This window comes from Chironomus tepperi, unplaced genomic scaffold (genome assembly GCF_022539635.2).
Source record: "Chironomus tepperi strain 1889 unplaced genomic scaffold, CSIRO-AGI_Ctep_v1 contig_161, whole genome shotgun sequence".
Lineage (NCBI taxonomy): Eukaryota > Metazoa > Arthropoda > Insecta > Diptera > Chironomidae > Chironomus > Chironomus tepperi.
In genome coordinates, this window is record NW_027226283.1 from 1,337,892 (window position 1) to 1,359,851 (window position 21,960).

At 28.8% G+C, this 21,960-nt stretch overlaps 2 protein-coding genes across 6 annotated transcripts in view; one reads left to right on the top strand and one right to left on the bottom strand.

The window, feature by feature from the left end:
- HGTX (HGTX homeodomain transcription factor) overlaps window positions 1–4,537 on the bottom strand; it is a 30,355-nt gene extending 25,818 nt beyond the window's left edge. For 2 of the 5 annotated variants that reach the window (XM_070637285.1, XM_070637281.1), the window contains exons 1-2: window positions 3,148–3,975; window positions 2,894–3,076 (exon numbers count right to left, since the gene is read on the bottom strand). In XM_070637285.1, coding sequence (XP_070493386.1) covers window positions 2,894–3,076; window positions 3,148–3,340 — 376 coding nt within the window. In that variant the 5' untranslated portion in view covers window positions 3,341–3,975. Of the gene's footprint in view, window positions 1–2,893; window positions 3,077–3,147; window positions 3,976–4,087 lie in introns of those variants that run through there. The other 3 variants (XM_070637282.1, XM_070637284.1, XM_070637283.1) reach the window with 3 other exon arrangements.
- Window positions 4,538–12,529: 7,992 nt separating this feature from the next.
- On the top strand, window positions 12,530–21,736 carry Sobp (Sine oculis-binding protein). Its single transcript, XM_070637250.1, has 4 exons — window positions 12,530–13,199; window positions 16,379–16,670; window positions 17,846–18,160; window positions 18,514–21,736. The coding sequence occupies exons 1-4, from the start codon at window positions 13,152–13,154 to the stop codon at window positions 19,605–19,607; spliced, it is 1,749 nt and encodes a 582-aa protein (XP_070493351.1). The 5' UTR covers window positions 12,530–13,151; the 3' UTR covers window positions 19,608–21,736.
- The last annotated feature ends 224 nt before the right edge of the window (window positions 21,737–21,960 follow it).

Consider the following 21,960-nt stretch of genomic DNA (forward strand, 5'->3'; position numbering starts at 1 on the left):
CTGTCGTTATCATTCAAGTACCAAATCTTATCCATTACCGCTATATAATCGTTTTGACTAAATGTGTTTGAAATTAGGCACATCATGTGAATATCATTGTTAATTTCATGAGGACGCGTCACCACATGTCGATAACGACATCTGAGAGGCAAAAGCCATCAGAGACTATACAGAAAATATCATCATCATCGTCATCATCGTTGTTCACCATATTTTATATTGCATATTTTGTCCATTATCTACCATTGTATAATATTTCATAGGAATAATGTTAATAAAGCTCAATGTATGTATCTTAAAGAATCAGATGAGGCTACGGCGTAGGAAAAAGACCCATTATTACGTCACATGAAACAGAAATCGATAAGAAAGAAAATTGTGGAGACTGAACATTTAAAGCTCAGTTTAAGCTTTATGAACAGTAAAATCCAAAAATTATTTTTCACTTGAATTAATTTCTGCATGTATATAAAGCAAACATGAGCATTAGTCGAATACGAATACATAGCATCACATTAATCAAAATATAAATCGCAATATATCAAAAACTGTTTTTTATTCATCCTTTTCGTGCTTCATCTCTTCCATTTTAATATCATGAAGTAAAAAATGATTGTTTATGTAAAACCAAAAATTTATTTTGTTATGATTTAAGATCATGATAAATGTGTATCCCATATTTTGATAGCATGCTTTTATATCAGGTTATATTCGGCATAAAGAGAATCACGTCCATTTTGAAAGGCAGACGATTGAAAAACAAATAGAAGATATTTTTGATTGGAGGCATGCGAATGAATTTTATTCAGACAGGAGATTGCAATAGTATTAAGGAGGGGAGTAATATCCATTCGTACAGATAAAATATAAATATATCCCATGACTACCTGAATGGTATATGAAGCAAATAGAATTAAATTATGTGATTGCAATCGATAACATTTTTTTTTATGTAAGATTTCAGTAAATTCCACTCAATCGCCTCAATTATTTGATAACATCTACATAAACAATTTTATTACACCAAAAATAATTTTATATCTCTCGAATACAATTTATTCATACAATAACAACAAGGCATACTCGGCAAACTCATATATATTACTGCTATACATTTTTATCCGCCCGCCCTCGCATCATAACGAAGCAGCAACAATAAATCTTAATTACGGGGAAAAACAATAATAAATAATTCTTATGATTTCATCTTGCGTACACACATAGGCACATAGATGGAAATCGGAGAGCAAAATGCCTAATGACACATCAAATCGTTAATATTTGTGATTTCAATTAAACGAATGATTTGGCTTTTCTCTTCATTCATATTACACATATTTCCGCTTCAAATGAGGAGAGGGATAATCGTAAAATTTATGTTGAATATGTACAATTGCTTTTCTCTTTCGATTGCTCTTTGCTGCCGCTTTTTCGGAGGCTAGTATTAGTTAATTAATTGAAATGAAAATATACGATTATTATTACTATTATTATTATTATTATCATTATTTTGAATTTTAATTATTCGCTTTTGATCTTTGTTCCTATATCGACTTAATATTCATTTATTCATGCGAGCGGAAGCAGTGATAATTTTAATTTTGGACAGTTTTGTTTATTTTCAATGAGTTATGACGCTTTTAGCTTTTTTAATTCTGATTTGTAAGTATACCTAACATAAAACATTGAATCACGGCTGGGACATATCAAAAGTTTCATTATCTAATGATTAGAAAGGACCTCCAAAAATCTTCAGTATGATAAAATTGTATACTAAATATTGTGAGGTCTAGAGTTTAAACGTAAGCAATCTAGCAATTTTCAAACCTTTTTCTAACATGCAATAAGCATGCTTTCGTGGCTCAAAAATACCATTTCGGTTCCTAATGTAGAGATTTTTGTTAACGTTTTGCCTAAGCCGTGTGATCTATTTTTAAAAGTTCACTTTCACTTGTATTTTTACGCTTTTGCATCATACCTTACAATAATAAATTATATTTTAGATACCTCGAACATTTTATTTAGGTTATGCCCAGAGATTCGCAAAAAATATCAAAATTCATATCCATAGAGACAAAATGAATATGATATCATTAGCAAAATGTGTAAATGTACAGATTTCAATTGCGTATTGTCGAAATTTATGATTGTTAATCTGCCTCGCTTGTCTATCTCCAAATTTAATTAATTTTTATACGAATGTTAGCAGTGATTTGCAAGCATAAACTATGAAAATCATTTTAATAAAGCGACGAGTGTGTGAATATAATGCTTCATATAATTTCATAATTTACGCTCATGCCTGATGTTATCTAATCAATCATGTTACACATGCATGACAAAGAATGATATAAAAACGAAATTGCATGTAAAGGATACATGTATGTACACAATGGGTAAATTTGTTATCAAAATTCATTAAATACTATATCGTGTAACAAATAAAAAAAGAATGTACAAATATACAAAAGCACAGAATATTAATATAAAATACAATCTGCTTTATTAGATTAGCAATCATTATCGCATAATATTATTATTAATTTGCTTGTTTTTCGCTTGATTATGTGATTTTTCGTTTAATTATAATGAATTATTCAATATATTGGATAGTTATTGCTTTCAAAATAACCTTCAAATAAATTTGTTAATTCCAATGTGTGTGTAATGAACATTTCTGTTTTTTATTCATATATCAATTGTAACGAGGCTTTGCGAGGTGATTAAAAGAATGTTAAAATTTTATAATAGCTCAAATGTCACACGAGAATCAAAATTTGGAAATTTGAGAATCTTAAGATTGTTTTTAGATAGTTCTTAAATTATTTAATTGCTTTGATATGAGATGATAAATAAAATATTTTTGAATAATTAATCAAATGTTATGACTTACTTGAGCCAAGTCTTTCTCGCCACGCCATGGGATTAGCTACAAGACCCTGTAATCCGGGCCAATATAAGTGTGTTCTTTCCACAAGCGGCCCCGAATGAGATTTCATTGGAGTTCCTTGATTTTGTGATAAATATTGTGCCATATTTGCTGCCGCCGCGGCTATTGAGAAACGAGGCATTCCTGCTTTAAAATTGAAAAGAAAAGACCAAATATAAATTGATGCGGTCCTTAAAAAAGTAATTTTTTTGTCTTACCTCCTAAGGCATTCAGGTGAGCATTTGTAACGGGAGTAGGTCGAGATAAAATGGAATCAATTCCATGTGGATTGGTGACACATTGTGAATTCTGTGAAGTTTGTGGGCTGTTTTGTGACTTCATCTCAGTCATAGAATGAAGTGCTGCTAACGGAGGCCCTAAAAAGCTCATTTGTAATTTATGATCTAACATATCGGCAACGGTTTGACTTTTACTATTATTACTTTGAGATTTTGATGATAAATTTTCTGGACTTTGTGAACCTATGCTATCATTATTATTATTTGGACTGCGACTTGAAATATCATCATTTTTATGACTTGAAAATGACCGAGACGTTTCTTCTGGACTACAGGTTTCAGCGCGCTTATTTGGACTATCGATTCGGAAATGATCTCTCGGACTGTTTCCACGACTGTTCACTTCACTATAGTTCTTATGCTCACTATCAATATTTTTATTATTTAATTGAACATTATTGTTATTGTTTTGGTAGCAATAACTATCACTCTCACAATTAGTTGATGGGCTATTATTACTTGCTAAATATAAATTAACAGGACTTTTGTTGTGTCGGAATCCTTGTGAAAAATTCAATCCATTTGATTCACACTGATCGAATGAATTGAAATTCGAAAAACCGAATGATCCATTCGATCCTAAGAATCCCGGTGTCCTAAACGCCGCCAGGGTAATGTATTTTTTATTATCCAACGCGAAATAAGTAACTATAAAATTTTGACACTTGGTTTGTATGCAAAGATTTCCTTTTAAAATCACTTTCTATATCTTTTTTTCAGATTTATTTTATTCTTATCATAAAAATTCTTTTATAAATTGTGAGTAAATTTATTGATTGAACTGTTTAATATTTTAGGTATTTTAATCATTCATAATATTTATGATTATTAATATTTTTAAACACTTTAAGTATTTTACAATTTAATTTTTAGTCTCCAAAATCACCACTTATTTGTTGAAAAACTTTCGTAAAAAAAATTACGCGAAGAAAAAAAGTACGTCCAGTTTCTTGTGTGTATTTGACGTGAATGACTTATATGATTTTAAAATTACTTTTTCATGCTCGGTCTCACTCACTCAATGTTACAATTCATTGTTTTTCTTTATTCACTTATTTTTATTTTCCTTTTTTTATATAGTTATTTGTATATATATCATGGAATTTTGATTAAACTAATACGTATAGATTTAGTCGCTATATCGAAACGTAAAAATAAAATAATCACCACAGCGTAGAGAGAATAGAAAAACCTATCCGATTGCGATGCGATCGAAAGTAAGAATGTAAAGTGGAAATAATAATATTGTGTATCGAATGATTTTTTGTTCTCTTCTCAAATGCTCAAAAGTATTTTTTTTTGTGCTCCTTTTTTACTTGCTAGCCGTAATGAAAAGTCAACGACAAAAGAATATTATTATTTTTAAGATTTTTTTTCCATTCCTTACACAGCAGTTTTATGCTTTTTTCATAACTTTATAAAAATGTGTTATTATTGTGCATATAATAGTAGTGTTTAAATAACATGAATGTTTTTTTTGGAACCGCCTCAATCTGTTGTCTCCGCCCCGAAACATATACACATTTACGTTTTATGCTACTGCTGAGATTCTAAAACACCATTGTTATGCACGACGAAAAAAAAGTAATGAAATCATTCTCTCTCACTATAGAAAAGGAATTGAAAGCATTTTTAAGTAAACTAGACATTTTTATATTATAGCGAAAGTTCATTATTTTAAATCTAGCATTTGTATAAAGCAGAGTTGAATGCAACTGAAGAGGAAAATGATTCATAAAAAATTATGATGGAAAATAAAAGACGAGTGATTCTCTTTGCGAGAGTCGTAAAATATATTTTTCTGAGATTCTCTTTTCATTCACACTTTCAGATACGTACTCGGGGAGACTCTTGACTTTTAATTTACACTGTTCCAACGGACAACTACGAACCAACAAGGAGCATGCTTATGATACAATAATTGAGAATACTCATGAGCACGTTCATTTAGGTGAGTATGTACGTTAGATCATGGATTAATTTATTCATATTATTTTGATTAAAAATCTCATTTGAAGGAGTTACATTCTTAATAAATTTTATGGCATTTGATTTGTTATTTGATTTATTTTCATTGGAAATAGCAACCTGGATAGAAAATAACAGACAGAAATACTAATAATTTTCATTGAATGTTAACATAATATTCAGTGAGATTCTCAATTTCTCTTTACTCATGTATATACATTTTTTTATGTATGTTTCTCGTGTGAGGAATGCCTCTTTCTCTCTTCTCTTTCCCAGTTGAGATTTTGCAAACTTACTTTTTCGCAAAGAGATGAATAAAAATTATTGCTATTTTACCATCTGGGTAAATTTGTGTATAATACTGTCTCACATTTTCATTTTTTCTCCTAAAATATATTAAGAGGAAAATAAAATCAAAATACATTAACTTATTTGTGAAGCATTTAATCTAATAGTTTAGTCGCTTAAATGCTAGGGTGGATTGTTTTCAGTACTTTTTGAACCTCACAAACGTATTGATCTGGAACAAATTACATTAACAGATTTTTATATAGAATCAATACACAAAAATATGATACAAATGTAAATTCCCGAGAAAAATACATTTTTTTCGTGATCCATTAAATTATTGGCAATAATAAATATATTTGATTATAGAATATATATGCATGCTCGATATACATTAAGTTTTTTTTTTATATTTTAAAATCAACTAAATTAAATGGCCTAGGAAAATTTAATTTTTTATAGAGGATGGAAGAAAAGAGAAATAATAAATCGATGTTATTTATGTAAATCGCTCCATTTGAATAAAATTTTCCATAAAATAAAGGATATAAAATCAAAATGAATTTTTTTCTGTTCTCCTAGTTAAATTGAGAAAAATCTATTGATTTTGCATATTATGTAGAATAATTTGCAAGCACTTTTAACTTAAAATTATAGAATAGTAGATCTTAGTCATGTATTGAGATATACTCAGGATTTAAAAAATTTGGCACATTACATCATTACATTGATTCTTATTAGACTCCATTAGTTTCAATTTTAGTATTGGTTCATTGCCTTTTTGGTTCAGTTTTTAATTTTATTTTAGAGGCAAATTCTAGTAATTCTTCAGAGGGAACGCTCTGAATTTTGAAAATGCTCACCTATCATGATTAAATATATCCATGTACACGCTCATTTAGGTGAGTATGCTCATTGTCTGTTAGGGTAAGTTGCAAAATCATAATTCAAAATTTGTACTCCGTAGCAAAAGTGTAATCCTTCCTCTAACAAAAATTCAACCTAAAATATGAATTACACATCTCCATAATTTTCAAATTTAATGCGTCAAAATCATTGCGATAATGAAAAACTTTTCTAACTTTTTATCTGTTCCTTGTACTCTCTTCTCTTCAAATTATTCTCTCTTCATCAATTTCATTGAATTTTTTGTGTAATTCATTATATTCTATAAAACTATTTGAAACTATTTAATTTATGCGATTTTAATGACGGAAAGAATGTAATCCACTTAAGAGATTAATCATTAGCATGTTAATAAAAAAGGCAACTCCTTCATATTTTTCATTGGGAAGCTATTTTTCCAATTTTTGTATTAAGATATAGATTCAAGATAAATCAACAATTACAAAATTAAAATTCAGATCGCGTATTTATTTTTCACCATTTTCAATTTTCCTATACGTACACAGCACATAAAGCATTGGTTGTGTTTCAATTCTTTCGAAAACAATAAAAATTCAATTTTTTAATTGACGTGCATATAAATATATCTCTTTTCACGTATCGGAAAAGGGTAGGAAAAATGATATTCAAAACAAAGTGTAAATGCATTTCAAGCTATACAAATTTTTGTTTATATGTACATGCACAGATAAAGTTAAGATATTATCTGCAACATGACCAATATTCATGATTAATTGTAATTGAGTTTTTGGCTTTTTTCATAAACAATCAAATTGAGAATCTAAAGGACGATCCGACACACAAAGCACAAAAACCTGAAACGTTTTTTGAATTGCTGGATATGTTCGCAAATAAATCAAAATATTTTTATTTTCGGACAACATACACAGCGTTTTGAATTTTTATGTCAATCATTATTGAAAAACGGGAAATATTGTTTTCCATTCATCCGTTTGTATATTTGTATTCTTTTTTCATAAAATTCTTGTTTTTCTGTTAACTTCAGCAAAATTTCTCAGATAAAAATATCACCTGTGTGCAAAAATTTTACGATTCTTTCGGGTCATAAAAAGAGATTTTAATAAAAACATTGAAACGTGACATGATATAAGTAGATAAATATCATCATATTTCCCCCATTCTTTTCCAGTATTTTAAAAGTGGGTATATGAAACTTTTGCTTTTTGCTGCTTCATGCGTATATGATACGATTGATAAGGATGATTATTAAATTGTTTTAATGTCTTTCAGTAATGACTAGGACAAAAATAGTCTGCACTAAATTTAAATTTGAAGATATTTTTGTAATTCAGACATTTGGAAAATTCTTGGGATTTAAGCCTGCTCTGGTAGATACAGCTAGTTAATGTCTAATATTAGAAATGATTTAACTATCCATTTATCTTGCCAAAATGTACACGACAGTAAAGCATGTCCACTCGGGCTGGGTTTAGTCTAGATCCGATTTCTCAAAATTTAACCACTATCTGTGAAAATCACTCATATCCCAAGAATTGCTGGTATTACGAAATATTCATGTGATTAACCCTTGAGTCATCATCATGATTAGTCAGTCGAATCAGCATAATTAAAGCAATTTAATGTACAAAATGAACTATACATGGCTATTTAGACATCATTAAATTTATCAAGAACGAAGTGCATTCTTTGCTTTAAGAAAATCCAATATATTATTCTATTCTAAACAAGTTTCGTCATGGTTCTATAAAATACTCATCCAATATATTTCTAACTGGGTGAGCAATGAGCTCAAAGTTTAGCATTTCTAATGTTTGAGAAAATAAGAAGACATAAGATATGAATATATCGACTACCTTTGAACATACGGAATTGATATTTTGCATGCGTAAATAAAATTCTAGAATTTTTATTATAAGCAAATGTTTTACGTATACTTTACTACCTTAAATCAAATCCAGATGTTTAAGACATGAAATCTATTGAACAACAAATACATAAAAATTTACCTAATAATACTGAAAAGTACACGTATTGCGGTTTTCGATCTCTTTTTATTGTATGTTATAGCATATGTTAAGGTAAAGTATCACTTGCAAAAGCTCTAAAATATATTGATACCTTTTATGTATTTTTTGTTGCCTTTTTGCCTTTTTCAATATGGAAATGTTTTTATTTGAACACTTTTTTTCCTCTTCTTCATAATATCTGCAAAATCATTTCTCGTGTATGTGTACACATAACCGTATACATGTGTGTATATTTAGAAGGAAAGCAAGAGAAAGCATGGGAAGGAAAGTGGAATAAATTGAAGGATTTTGATTATCCTTTGAATTCTATTTTAATAAAATATTTCATTCAAATTCCAAATAGTTTTAAGATATAAAAAAACTTATTATATTTAAATCTGATAAAATCCCCTCAAGAGAATAAAGAGATTGACCATAGATACACATTTGTAACAAGGATATCATTTGGGAATTCTATTTTTTATCTATGTATGTACACAAAATCTATTCCTTAAATGTCTCATTTCATTTCATTTTAAAAGAGGAAAAAAGGTAAAGGATTTCCACTTCACCTGTGTATTTCAAGTAAAATTGATAAGAGAGTTATTGAATACAAGCTATGAATACATTTTGGATGAAAAACATTTATTTTCTATGTCTATATTATATACCTACTTGTATAATTTTTAAATCTGCATCGAATCACATTTCTCAAAAATCGTCATAAAAACAATATTCAATTTCATAATAATTCGCCTTCTTTTGAGAGTTGTCATAAAAATATGCAACAGTAGAATTTTATTATTTTTATTGGCTAACGTTTGCTAGAAACTTTGACTTTTGTCGCCGTATTGCGACTGGCAAGTAGAATCAAAATAGAAGTAGAGGAATGAAAAAAAATAAAATTGGTGAATATAAAAACGATAAAAGCAATAAAAAAATTTAAATATTAAAAGCTATATTTCAATAACACGATGAAATGAAAAGAAAAAGAATTCAATAAGTGAATGAAATTTGTTTTGATTGGGGGAGGGTGTGAAAAATGCGACAGCTATGAAAAAGTCAGAGAATGGATTTCAATCTAATTAATTATTCTCGTTATGCGTGCGTATGGCACACTAACATCCTAATGATATTTTTATTTACTATGTACAAATTAAATTACAATAATATTAAATGCTCAATTATGTTTTGAGTTCGTATTATGTGTAAACATTTATGTTTACAATTTTGAAATGCTACATAATCCCGTAACAATGTTTTATGATCGTTGGTCGTGCACGTGTCATGCGGATATTGAGCTCTTTTAAAAATATATTTAAGGAAGGATACTCAATCTCTGATTTCTCGCAACACGCAGAGATGTACATGTTCTTGTGATTAAATCTTTTGACAAAACGATTTAAAATTTTAAAATACTGTGATTGGCATTGCCAACAGATTCTAAAATAAAATTTTGAAATGAGATGTCTCAAAAGTAAGATGAAGATTTAAACAAAAAATTTAAATATTCATCAATTTGCCATTTAATAAATGCTTGTGTATGCATGAGCCAATGGGTTCAGAAATAAACTCATTTAAATTCAAAATTGCGACTCTATGATAGAATTTTTGATAATCTCAAGAAATAGTGCTAAAGTGAACAGACATTGATGAGCTGGACATGTTATTAGCAAATTTGTAGCAAGTCGTTTAAATACGGAATGTAAATTTGAGTAAAATATTACAAAGATGTCCAAAGAACTTATGGAAGGAACCCGTGGAGATTGCCAAGTTGTAGTCAGCTGGATAGAAAGCTTTAGGTGGCGTCTAAGAAAAACCATGGATTAGAAATGATCTGTGTTAAGCAAAGTATGTAATATGTTAGTAATATTACTGTAGTGCGACAAATTTCAGACTTGAATTGGTAACACCCTAATTTTGTCGTATAATTTGGCATCTTAAAAATTTTATTTAAAAGATGTATTTGAAAATTGTCCTGTTAAACTCTTAATTTTAGTTTTTAGGGGGAACAATAAGAAGCTAATATGTTCATGTTAAGAAAGTCGACCATAATAGGCAACTAAGAAATGTTAAATATTTGATCTGTAAAGTAAGCAAATTAGAAAATAAGATTGCCATTTTTTAGACTCCCCAAATTTGTTGAAACCAAAGAATTATTGAATTATTTATTTGTTTGTTGTTCGGGCAAGTATTTCACAAAAATGAAAATTTAATTTGATTACCACTAATGAATTCAAAATGTTAGGAAATCTAAAATGGTAAAAATACACCAATAAATTAGTACAAGATCTTCCCAAAACCTCAGAAAAATGTCCTTGTTTGCCAACACATTACTTAAGAGATATTGCAAACACTTTTCTTTTTTTCCTTCTAGATTTTCAAGTTAAATTTATAATGTATGGTTAAATTGAATTATATAAAGTGATTCAACCATAATATGCTTCTAAAGTTACAGAATAAATAATCGTTATGCTCGCCCAAATAATATTTATTGCATGTTTTAAATCTTTTTGCATAACAATCGTGCTTGCTAAGAATTTAAAGCAATATTTTTCTTTGAACATTTTATTATGACCATCTTGTTATGACATTTGCCTTCCTGAAGTTTTTAGTAATATCCAATTTTTTTCCATTTTCATTTCAAAATTATGAATTTTTTTTTTCCTTACTTGTCTCTCCATTCTTAATTGCAATTCAATATTAATAATAGCACCCTCTTATTTCCTTTCATTTTCCAGTGCTAGTAAAGGAAAAATAAATGTCGCTTATACATAAATTTAAATTCAATTAGAAAGTACGAAATTAAAAATCGTTTATCATTTCCAACATTCTGACAATAATTTTATAAATTCATTTCCATAAGTAAGATTTAAAAAAAGTCTTTGTAAGTACGGGAGCAAAATGACCGAAAATTCGATTTTCAATTGGAGCCAAATTGATATTGGCCAAAACAATTAGACTTCAATTTTAATTAGAAGACATCTTCAAGTGATTTTAAAATGAATTTGAAAACTCATTCAGTCAACTAAAACTGATGGAATGTATACATTTATAACTTAACATTTTACCTTAATACCACATTCTAATAAGAATCTCTTTTCCACCTAACGTCGATTATTTAAAGAGCAAAACATACCGGCAGCGCCATCTTTTGAAAATTTCAAATTCATCATCAAGATCAGTTCAATCAATTTGAATTTGAAAAGTCCGTTGGTCTGATCTTGAATTTAAAAATAATTTTTGCACATTTCAATCCGTTGGTGTGATTCACTTTATCATTTCCTACTTTTTCTTTTTTTTTTAATTGAATAAAAATTACATTCTGTATAGTCTGGTCTCAAAAATTCATATAAATGCGAGACTTTTCCAAAGTCATAGAATCATATCTGAAAAAAATATCATGTTGTAATATACGAAGAGAAAATTTTTCTTTTAGTAATTTGATACTCAAGGATGAACCCGTGAAACTTGATACATCATTGAATATTTCGTTTATTGTATAGCAGTTAAGGCAACCAAATCATACTTTATAGCATATTTTTTGAGCTTCATTAAAAGAATCGGGTTTCCTTTCTTGATTTGTCCACAAGACCATTAATAAAATTTTCCCAGAATTAATTATTTTGTCATTATCTTTTAAAATCAATACAATATCAGAGATTTCAGATAGTGAATAATTTGAATCTTCTAAATATAAATGAAAGTAGTAAGCAACCTGAAAATGTCATGAACCGTGCAACTTGTGTAATTTTTGTCTAGGATCACGACCAAGATATGCAGAAAAAAAAAATAGTTGCCCACCACTGATATATGGTATGATCACTTCCTTGATTGTGTCAATTAAGTATGGTGATCAAGTTAAGGCCACAAATCTTTAGAATCTCTCTCATTAATACTAGCTTCAAATTCGATCGACTTATCGAACTTAAGATGCGCAGATTAGTCACCTTTGCTTTGTAACTTGTTTATTTATACAACAATATAACACAGCAGCGTGATGAGAAGTAAAAATATACGATCGTATTATGTATTTGCTACCACTTCGTGTACCAATACGAATGTCGCACGAAAAATCCTCTCACTCTCTCTTAATTCAATAGGGGGTTTGAAAATTATATACAAACAATTAGTCTTCATGGTGGAATCAGTGATTAAACATCGAAAAATGATGAGAGCAGATTTATTTTGATCAGTTGATTAAATAGAAAGGAAAATCTGAATAAAGCGATTGTGTTTGATGTGAAGTGAAGATGAAAAAGGAAATATTGTGATTATTTTTTCAAAAAAAAAGAAGAATAAAAAAGAAATAAAGTTATGAGATTAAATGGAAATTAAGTGAAAATAATACACATTAATAATATTTTATGAGATACACAATAATATTGTGAAGAAAATTGTCGTTAAGAAATTCAAAACTGAACCTACATGATATTTCTTTTCTATTAATAAAAGCAACATTTAAAAACAAAAATATGGGATATTAAAATGAGAGCGACTATAATATATAAATTCCACGTATACTTGTATAATTCGTGCGAATGAAGAGTCAGTATATTATCATTTTAATTATAGATGAAGATACTTTGTGTGACAAAATATGTCTGAATATAATGATTGCATAAAAAACCAAAAAGAAGATATAAACGATAGAAAAATAAAACTATTTTCAATTATCGGTGGTGTCTCAAAAGAGACACATTGACGTTGATATATATATCGTTGTGTATAATAAAATAAAATTTGACTTGATTAGATAAGAATCGTGAAATAATGGCTGCAAAAATAGTAAAAAAGGAAGTAATGAACGATGAAATTAAGGTAATTTGAACAAATGAATATAAAAAATGTTGTATATTAAATAGAGTGCAAATAAGTGTTTGTTGCGCATTGAAATCGATATTTTTTAGAAATATGATATCGTTGCTATTAAATTCTATGCAACTCATGCAGTAAATTTTTGTTTTAATATATTTTGTTGGATAGTATTTCAATCTCTTTGTGCACATTAATTATTCTCATATTGCAATGACATTATTGACTCACTCTCTATACGTGCTCTTCTCTCAGTCTCACTTCATGAAACTCAAAATTTTATGGTTTTATGTCTTCTCATATTACAAAGGTGTAAAAAGAAGTCAATTTATAACACTATCAACTTCAAATTGTTTGAAAATTTTTTTATTTTTTCGTCTCAAGGTTTTGAGGATTTACATCCAACATCATGACATAAATAAATCTCAAGAATTTAATAGTTTTTGATATCATTTCAAAACCCTTCATAACATTCGACGACGTGAGAATATGATGAGAAAAAAATCCTATATGATTTTCTCTAGTCTCTTCTACTAAGCGGCTCATATATGCAGGAAAATGTGAAAAAAGAAAAGATTTTATTTTTCACTTTTATTCCTCTCATCAATTGTCGAGCACCAAAAAAATTTATGATGTTTTCATTTATATATTTCAAGAGTCATTAAGATCTGTGAAATATTGTTAATATAGGATGGTATGATGATCGAACGAAAAATTTTGTCAGGTTCATCAACACTCAATTTAAAAATGTTTTTTCTTCATCACATTTGCTTTTATATTATACTTTTAATGTATGATATTGGCTAAATTTAAACCCGGTACGCGTGCCTATCATATATTTAAGTTTCATGATTCTGTGTGATATTCCTAACGCATTTTCAGAAAATAAAGACATTAATGTGACAATAAATTGTCTCTCTGTCCTTGTCTTTGCTATGCCTGTGTGCCTGTGTGTCACCAAAACAGTAAGGGAAGAGTCATTATGAATATCGCAGTGAAACCGCTTTGCGTAACGTTCTGTATCTTTGGAAATAGTTCAGCGATATTATTTTTTATTATTTGGAAAAGGTATGCCAATGACCTATTTTTCTACGACAGCTGATGATATTAAATATTCAACACCTACATACATGCTTTAAGTAAAGATATTTCTCGTTCTTCAAGTGCTCCTTAAAGAATAAATATTTAATGTCATGCATACATTCTAGTCACCCATTGCGATGTACTGTTATGACAATGCTATTTGCCAATTCACTATCATTCTTATCATAATATAGACTTTTAGATGCACAACTGCTGGCTATGTGTTATCATAGAAAACATCTTGGCCCCTGAATATTTTAAGTAAGCCATAATACTATCAAAAATCAGTTACCTAATACGTGATCAAAGAATATGATTTGAATAAATCTATTGTATAGTAATGAACTAAATATAGTTCATTGTTTATATTTATTTAATTATATGGACTATAAATCTTATAACATTAGATATCAGATTCGTTAAAAAAATTAAAGAGTTAATTCGAGTTAATTAAAAGACTAGTTGCAAAATCGTAAATAAGCAGAAAAACATATGCAATGTATTTTGTTTCACACGCGACATCGCGGTATCTAATTTCCTGACATTTTTTGTTTGAGTCATAAAAAGTTATTTTTCCCATTAAAAAATCTCTCATTAATTTTTTTTTCCTTCAAAAATGTATGTATTCACATTTATATATATGTATATACATATAAGCTTGTTTCTCGCATGTTTAATGAAAAAACGGATAAGGTTTCACAAATCTTAAATTTCATTGAAAGTAAAAAATATCTTACATTGTCAGTATAACTACGTTAAGAGGCCCAGACAAATGGCAAAATAAGAGAATCATATATGAGAATCCATTTAAATCATACACGTATGTTCGAAGTAAAAGCAGCAGTAAAACAAGATATCGTACTGGCGAAGAAAAAGTTTAATATTATTTTTCTTCTCTTAACTCTGTGAGAATAATATTCAATTTCAAAAAGTTATCACGTTTCAATCGATATTTCTTGCTCGTAGTGTAAACAAGGCTCTTTGTATGAGATCATTTAGATTCTTAAGCATCAAATAAATGAGAATTCATGAGTATTCATACAAAGTAAAGGACACGTCTTTACATTTTCTCAAAATAATTATATCGAATTATAATATGAGAATATGACCATAGTGAAATTTAAGTCATAATTTCAAATTATTCCCATTAATTCAAATGCCTTTTGTACAAACATTAACATCATTAATATTTGAGAACAAAATCGAGGAAACCTTTGTCTGCCTTTTTTTGAAAGTCGTTCCGATTTAATGTAATGTTGAAACTTTTGAAATAATAACCCTTATTTCTGTCCTTAACATTATTGTATTGATAATTTAGAAAACTTCTACAAAGCGTGACTCAAGACTGAATTTGACATTCGCTGTAGATTACCACCCGGCAGTTAAGTTCATGTTCAAATTTTCTTTTCTTTTCATTTCTTTACCTAATGTCTACATAATCCTTAAAATTTACATTAGCACACCAAAATGAATCAAGATACCCAAAAACTCGTCTAGAATAATAATTTGATGACAATATAAATCAGAGATAATCTTTAATCGCATATTGAGATAATCTGATTCAGTAAATTGAATATTTCAATTCATATGAGTTTGACAATCCTTTTTAAATCACTATGCTAAATTATTACATCTCGTAATCATATTTTTATACCCAATCAATGTCAATGTTCATTAAATTCATTTCTATATGTGTATTATGAGTGTGTTTTTAAGATTTAATAGTCAAATCAGACCATTAATTAATAAAACTCTGAGACGTGTAACACTATACTTTTCTGATTTTCTCATACATATGTGGAGATATAGAGAGAGCTCGTGTAGTAACTGTGTGCACACATGCAACATGAAAGAGCTTTGAAAAGTTGATATCTATGAAATATCGCATTTCAGAGTTGTTTTAGAGACTCTAAAAAACGTTATAAAATATTCTTAAATTTCACAGATAATTAAATAAAGCATGGATCAAATTTCTCTTTTTGCCAATCATTGCTTTTTGCTTCTCAAATACATGTTCTTGTTCATAATTCTGCTTAATATTTGCAGTTCAATTTACATTTATTAAATGAATGCTTAACTAATGATGTCTTTTAATTTTTTAGGAATTTGGAGAAGATGCGGCAACGGCAATAAATGAATTATTAGGACTGTATGGATACAATGATGAGAACAAACGAAATGAATTAGGTGTCAAATTTCACAGAAATTCTTGCAAAAAGATTACAAATCTTACTCAAAGTCATAATGATTCAAATCATCACTCAAGGTCCAGTGAAAGTGAACTATTACGGACAGAAAAATTTCACGACTACTCATCCATATCCTCTGATAAAGACAGTTCATCACGAGAGAATTCAAAAAGTCCCATGATAAAAAAGGTTGCTGATAAACAAGGTAAAGATAGTGTCTGGAATTATTATATTTGCATATTTGATGTCAATTTTGACAGCATGTTATGCAAAGTATTTCATATTTCTATCACAAGGTTTAATAATTATTGTTTGATATAACATAATTTGTAAATGCAAAACCATTTGATCTTGACATGGATCCTTTTCAAATTCATATTACTTCTCTATATTCTTAGGGTTTATGATGAATGACTTTTGTTAGAAAATCTGACGCATTGCATTATCTTAAAAGAAATCTTTTAAAATCCATTTCATTTTACATATTCTATAAGATATTCTATAAAGATCCATGAATTCATATATGAAAATGCATTAATTTGAATTAAGGTTCTATCAGAACTTGTATGAATATTGAACCCTTTTCAGAACTGTATTATATCAGTTTGGTATTATCGTGGTTTGAATATAAAAATATGTTTGTACATATTTCATGCTAGCTAACGATTGGAAAAAAATGCTGTTCTAGAATTTCAAAATGCAGTTTGAATTTCATTCCACTTCATCATGTGATCATAATTATGATTTTCTTAATTTGCCGTATATCATTTTTCACTAGTACTTGTTTTATTTGCATGTATACGCTATCCTCATATTCGCCCGTTCTATACATATTTCTCTATTTCATTTCATTATAATATAAAATAGAGTAAGAGAGATGAGCGTAAAATATCTCATTTGATGAATTTGATATTTTTCAGGATCATCATTAGACACTTGAAGCGACTGTAGCTCATTTTACATAATTTCATTTTAATTAAAATCCGAGCAGTTGCCAATCGCTAGGCAAAATAGGAAAAGAATACAGCAATATCGAAAAAGTGGAAGCAAAGTTTATTTGTTTATTTTTTGAGATTTTATCTAACGATGTCATTTTAATGTGCCCATATTAAGTGATGATAAACGCCGTTTCCTTGGCAAAGTGCTATTCGCGTTTGTTATCAACAAAAATATATTGAATTTCATTTCTGACATTGGACGCTAAAAGTCCCATTGATTTGCATTGAAATCTGATACTTTCTGTATAGGTTACTTTTTTTATATTTTTAACTTTCTTAATTTTAATCTTCATTTTCTGCTTATTTATTTTTTTTGGAATTGGAAATAATTTGTATCCCATCATAAAATTATATCCTCTTTTTTTATTACAATTTTTTTTAGAGAATAATTGCTCATGGTGTCATCACGATATAAATGCACAATCAAACGAAATAATTGGATCACCAGATACAATTTTTTGTTCAGAAAATTGCTTCATATTTTGGAGACGGGCTTCATTCAAGCGTGCAAAAACATGCGATTTTTGCAAAAATGTTCGCAATGCTGTAAGTTATGTGGATTTCAACGATGGAACTACACAATTACAATTCTGCAGCGATAAATGTTTGAATCAGTACAAAATGCAGATTTTTTGTCGTGAAACACAAGCACATTTGGAACTTAATCCTCATCTCAAGGATAAAAATGAATCTGGTGGTAAGGCGAGATTATTGAGATTAGACTATAAGTTGCATATAAATAAGATAAAAAAGAGAGCTTATGTTTATATAAATATACATCCCGAATCGTGCTGTATACATTTCCCATAGCGTGATTTCACTTAATTTAACTTTACATTACACTTTGATAAGCATAATGATGCAATAAATAAATCACTTGATAATGTTAGAAAGTTAATTGAAAGGAAATGCTTGAGTGAAAAAAACAAAAGGAAAAAAGTCACAACGAGCACATTATTTATATGCGACAATATCTTAATAAATATATCACATAATGAATTTGACGTAATTAGTCTTATACATACTTATGTTTTCTTGTTTCCTTTTTAGAGGGCCTAATTACTCCCGACTTATGGCTGAAAAATTGCAGAACACGGTCTCCGACTCCGGAAGATTATGAACATTCAAAAAGTTCCTCACCAATGACAATTGCGGAAGAGAAGTTAGTATTTTCTAAAATAATTGACACAAAACAAACTTTACCCTCATCATCATCAAAAATTACATCAACCGTCTCTAATTTGGCGCACAATGATAATGCAATTGATGCTGGAAAAAAGCCCATAATAAATGTTTTACCATCGTCTAAACTACTTTCACGAAATATGCTTCACAGTAGGAATTTACGAAAACGTCGAATTTCAACAAGATTGGCAATAAGCAATAAGGCAAATCAGAATTCAAACGATAACAATACAGGTACCGAAAGTATCATGAATACAAATTTTCCAGCTGATTTGCGTGCAAAAATTCACAGTCAAATGAACAACAACCCGAAGTCAATTCAGTCGACTAACTTCAATCGCCCACCTTTACAACAATTTATGCAACGACCGCCAATAAATTTATTCAAATATCGTTTTCCCTTTCCAATGCCATCTCAACGAATTCCATTGCCACCGCAAAATCAACAACCATTACCGGAAGATTCAAACATAAATCCATTACCACCTATAAATTCAGTACTACCACCACCGGTTGTTTTGGTTCCCTATCCAATTCCACTGCCTATTATTTTACCCATACCACTACCATTATCGGCATTCATGAGGGCATATCAAACGAAAGAAACTGAATTACCCACGAATGAGAATGATAATGAATCTCATGAGGAAGTAATGCATGAAAAGATGAATGAAAATGAAAAGCCTCTTGACTTATCTTCCGAGCAAAGCGTACATGAGAGTGATAAAATTTATCTAACCCAATATGATGATGACTGTGACGAAGACACAGATGATATTAATATTATTGTAGATAGTAATTTTTTAATAGAAAAAAGTACAATTGATAATAACGAATCCAAATATGAGAATACACAAGTAGTGAATATCAAGAAAAATCCCTCAAAGGATATACATGAACGAAATCGTCCATTAAGAAAACGGAAAATTATATCCACTGAAGATGATGACAATCATTAAATCTCTTTTAACAAGACTACAAAAAAATAAGCAAATTGATTTATAATTTGAGAAAATGTTCAAATTGTTGGGACACACTATGGATAACCATCACGTTCTTTATTTCTAAAATATTGCCAAAGCTCATCTTCGGATTTCTGATATAACTCTCAGCGCATTTTTCTGAAGTATATATTATTTTAAATTATTACATTCTTTAAAACGTGTGCTCATTCATTCGTACTTCTGCCATGACTCATGGCATTAAACATATTAAAGTTGAACTCATAATAGATAAAAAAATTAATCTTTTATTTAATAATTTTTATCCTTTTGAGATTGAAATTTTATTCTTATTTTACTACAAGTAATGCATCCATCCAAATGTTAACAAATTTTACTTCCCAGTCAATGCAAAACAGTTTGGTTCCTAGGATGTTATAAATGTCTCTAACAGACAATAACTCTCTCCTCACCTAAATTAGCGTGTTAATGAGCATATTCCTTTCGGTTCGGGAACTAGTCAGGAGATTTTAATAGATTTCCCATTGTAGCTCATTAGATTTTCATCAAGTCCCAAGCAACAAAAAATCTTGAAGGCTCTATCGCCGAGAAATTAAGTCTCCGCCAACGTACATTTATTAACACCAAAGAGAATCCGCCTCCACGTAGTATCCATATGACTGTTTACTAAGGACTGCATCAATTTAATGTTAACATGAAAGCTTTGAGGGAGTTAAAAAAAGTTCCATGACCGAGTCTTAAAAACTCCGTGAATGAGTCTTACAAGCTCAGTGACGGAGATCTTTAAGCTCCATTGCGGAGTCATCTTAATTAGTGTTGCTCGGTAGTGCGTTTATAATAATTTGAGATTGAATCTAATCCTGTTTTATTGAAATTAAAATGATCTGTTGAAAGTAATAAAATCTTCAGATTATGGTTACTTTTTAAATTCTCTGTTTCAAATAGAATGAAAAGCCCCAATAGCGATTATGTTTAACATGCCATTGAATTCCAATTTGCTTAAGTGTAGACATAACGTAATTTAATTTGTGTTCTGTTCAGATCTTCCAATTAAAATTTAATTACTTTTTATATGGCAGTTTCTCAGCTTAGAATGAGTTCGTCTTTGTATATTCTGTTGACGAATTGTTTTCAATTGTTTTTAATTCTTAGAAACAATTCTAGCTTTTAACGAACAAATTCAAATTTCTGAGTAATAATTCAAGAATAAATTCTGACGTTCCTGGTACTTATTCAATTTGGAAGTTATTGCTTATTTCAAAAACATTGTCTAGAGGACTCTTGTATTTCATTTCAATAAATTGAAATTAAAATGTTCATTTCTTACAAACAGACCCAAACAAAATAATGCCGTAAGTACTTGAAATATTTACCCTTTACCTTTTGCTCATTATTCGAGCAAGAAAGGATAATAAAATTTTAAATAACTAGATAGATGCTTAAGGTATTTTTGTAGTTGGATTATTACATCTTTGAGATCTTAAATATCATTATCAAATTATTTTGTTAAACTTCTTGGAATCTAATTTAGTGTGAGAGACAGAAAACTAGAAATGCGATGATAAATCAGTATTTATATATGTTCTCATATGTTGATTTGACAGTTTATGACATGAATGTAAATATTTTGAATAAAGTTATTTTTATGTAGGCGTTCATAAATGACGAATATCTAATTTGTATAAGGACATATATAAATATTGATATAGCTAATAAAGATCTAGGTGGTTATGAATAGTAATAAAAATAGCGAGCGAGTGGAGATTAAATTTGTTGTTTATTTGGATGATGTGGGATAGAGAAATATTTTTTGTAAATTCAGGATAAAATGGTATTATTAAAAAAACAGAAAAGATAAAAATTATTTACTCAAAATCTAGAATATAGTATCACAATAATAATATTAACAATAATAATAATGAATGAATGAATGGAAGTATAGTGGTGTTTTATGAATTTATAGTCTCTAGTATTTCTAGTATACAGAACATGATTGTGAATAAAATTCTAGATATTTAGATGTTAAACTTCTGTAAAATTTGTTTAACTCAGAAAAGCTTGACACAAATGTTTATCTACTATTTATCTACGACCGTTTCGGTTTTTTAACATCAACAGACATAATAAGTCGTGGTTGTATTTGAGAATGATATCAAACACTTTATATTAGGTTTTCAGGGATTTTTATGCTAACACAATTCGTTTTCTGTGCTACATACTTTATACATACTTGGTTCCATCGTCACAACAAATTGATTAAATGTTTAATGAGGCGTAAACTTGTAAAAATATACAGAGACGGAATAAATATCATGGTAAATATAGTTCTATGTAGAATGTACAACAAAAG